Source organism: Diadema antillarum, unplaced genomic scaffold (assembly GCF_040938485.1).
Source record: "Diadema antillarum isolate AM-2024a unplaced genomic scaffold, OU_Dant_1.0 seq00002791_RagTag, whole genome shotgun sequence".
Taxonomy (NCBI): Eukaryota; Metazoa; Echinodermata; class Echinoidea; order Diadematoida; family Diadematidae; genus Diadema; species Diadema antillarum.
The window spans coordinates 7,501-9,874 of NW_027273388.1; the positions used below are offsets into that span (position 1 = coordinate 7,501).

At 38.7% G+C, this 2,374-nt stretch overlaps 1 protein-coding gene across 1 annotated transcript in view; it reads left to right on the top strand.

The window, feature by feature from the left end:
• The window catches only part of LOC139715105 (glypican-5-like), a gene marked incomplete at its 3' end in the record, with an annotated part of 6,812 nt that extends 4,458 nt beyond the window's left edge, over positions 1–2,354 (top strand). Inside the window, exon 2 of the mRNA XM_071626721.1 lies at positions 1,963–2,354. Within this exon, the coding sequence (XP_071482822.1) occupies positions 1,963–2,354 (392 nt within the window). The remainder of the gene's footprint in view (positions 1–1,962) is intronic.
• Between the last annotated feature and the right edge of the window lie 20 nt (positions 2,355–2,374).

Genomic DNA, 2,374 nt, shown 5'->3' on the forward strand with positions numbered 1-2,374 from the left:
AAACCCTATACTTCTGTTCTGGCATCCTGGTGTAACACATCTTAAAATGATTTAACATGAATGATTTCACTCGCCTCTTGTGAGTATGTATCCCTCCTCACCATACAGGCTTGATACAGACTTTTAACATGACATTTCTGATTTGCATTGTTACGATGGGATGTATGGCAGAGTAAGCAAGATGGTCTGGTAGGTTGGTGGATGTGCATATAACACACATATGACTGCTATTGTATGACAACACATCATGGAGTGGGAAGCTGGCCCGGCTGAGTTATATTCAAGAATCCCATGTGATTGTGTAGGCCCTATAGCTTTATCACTACTGATCTCTGTGGAGTATGTACACTCGGCAGAAGAATCAGGACTGGAGTCTACCATTACTTATGAGTGTGTGCTTCAATGCAAATATATGCAGACTGGTGCTGTTCATGGTTTTTTAATATTTCCTGTTAGGCAGCAAATGAATTGAGCCATCCATGTATACTATGTGGGCCTTTAAAGCAAAGTGATAATGATGGAAAGAACATTTTTCTCTGGGCACCTAGCTGAGTGTGCATGGATGACATCAACACTGTCCATGTGATTTGACCCTGTGTCTTAATGAGGTTAACACTGTCTAGAAGCATCTGCTTTGGAATGTCATACAAACATTGTAACATTAGTCAAAACGTGCTGAAGGAATGCTGTGACTAGATATAAGTGACATTTTTTTTTTCACTCAAGGTTGTACAATCCTTACTCTTCATTGTAGTCATTACCCTTGGCTCCTTGTCTCATCTTCTTTTGCTGAAGCCTTTGCTGTCATCTCTGTATAAACTGTCACTTATAAGTTGTTCTGTTGATGATAACTTGACTCTCTGGTCCTTTTCTCCTCTTTCTCTGACTTCAAACTTTTTTCTTCCTCATACTTTTATTCTTCATCACCATCTCTTCTCCTTTTGCATTCAGTCCTTTTTTGTTGTTCCACTTTTTCTTGTCTTTCAGGTTGTAGCATTCCTTGTTTCATGTTACCATTGCATTCCTTAGTCTCATGCAGGCATATTTATATATGATACATTCTCATGGCAAGATTTAACTCAATGTATCATACTGCTACTCATTTACCTTCAAAGCTTTTTTCAATGATAATTTAGCACCTGCAAGGATATGAAACAACACAAATTTGATTTTATTCCATGTCAGTATTATTTCATGTCAACATTGTCATGAAGAAAATGTCTTAATATGCAGGTTTTGTGCAGGTTGGATTGGTACTAACATTGTATTAAACTTTTTTTTTTCAAGAGTAAGACACTTTAATCAAAAACATTGCTTTCTTAAAGCAGGGATTTGAGTTTGACTTCTGTTATGCTTGTTCAGACATACTGCCATCTCTTACCAGAAAAAAAAAAACAGTCCTACATGTTTATAGGATCGTTCTCAGGTTCCTGGTAAGAAAAGATCTTGCTGTGCAAGAATTTGTTAAAATGTTCTGTACTTTTTGGGGCGCTTTTTATACACGACCTGTTTGTAGAGAGAAGAAAGCTTTTATGGCCTTGGTGATTACAGCTTGAAAGATTTACGATGAGCTGATGGAAATATACATCCGCAGGGTTCATGGTTTATTACTGCTCAGTTACCATGGCACTGGCATCACTCTCTGGGGGTTTTCATGGACACCTTACCAGGAGGAAACTAGGAATGGTATCCAGTATTACTCCTCATCTTGAAAAATAACGGGAAGAGCAAAAGGATGACTGACTGATGGCTGACTGTGTAGTCTGAACACAAGTGTATGATTATGTTTCTTTTATATTTACAATAATATATTATATGAATATAGATATATATATATATATATATATGTGTGTATGTGTGTATATTTCATATATAAAATACGTAAAACATGAATATTGATCTCACATCAATGTCTTGAGAATGTCTAGCAATTAGAAGTTTTTGTTCTCTGTTCCATTTCAGCTGAATTTGAAGAGCTTTTGCAGTATGGCAAAGAGAGGATACAGCAACACTTTAGGCAGTCATACACAAGAATTGCAGTCCAGATGAACAGTCCAATTGAGGATCTTTTTGGCACAGTGTTGGATTACCTGCATGGGATGGAAGTGGACATTGAGGCCACGGTCGCACGCTTCTTCAACACACTCTTTCCCCACATCTACACCAGCCACATCAATCCAACAGTGACACGGCTCAACCCTGCCTATCGTGACTGTCTGTCCAACCGAGCATCTGTCATCATGCCGTTTGGCTATGCACATCGCGAGCTGTCTCAAGTTCTTGAAAAGTCACTGACAGTGGCCCGCATGTTTCTAAGTGCAGTTAATTTGGGCCTGGAGGTCATGAACTCCACTGTAAACATGGCAGTGACGGG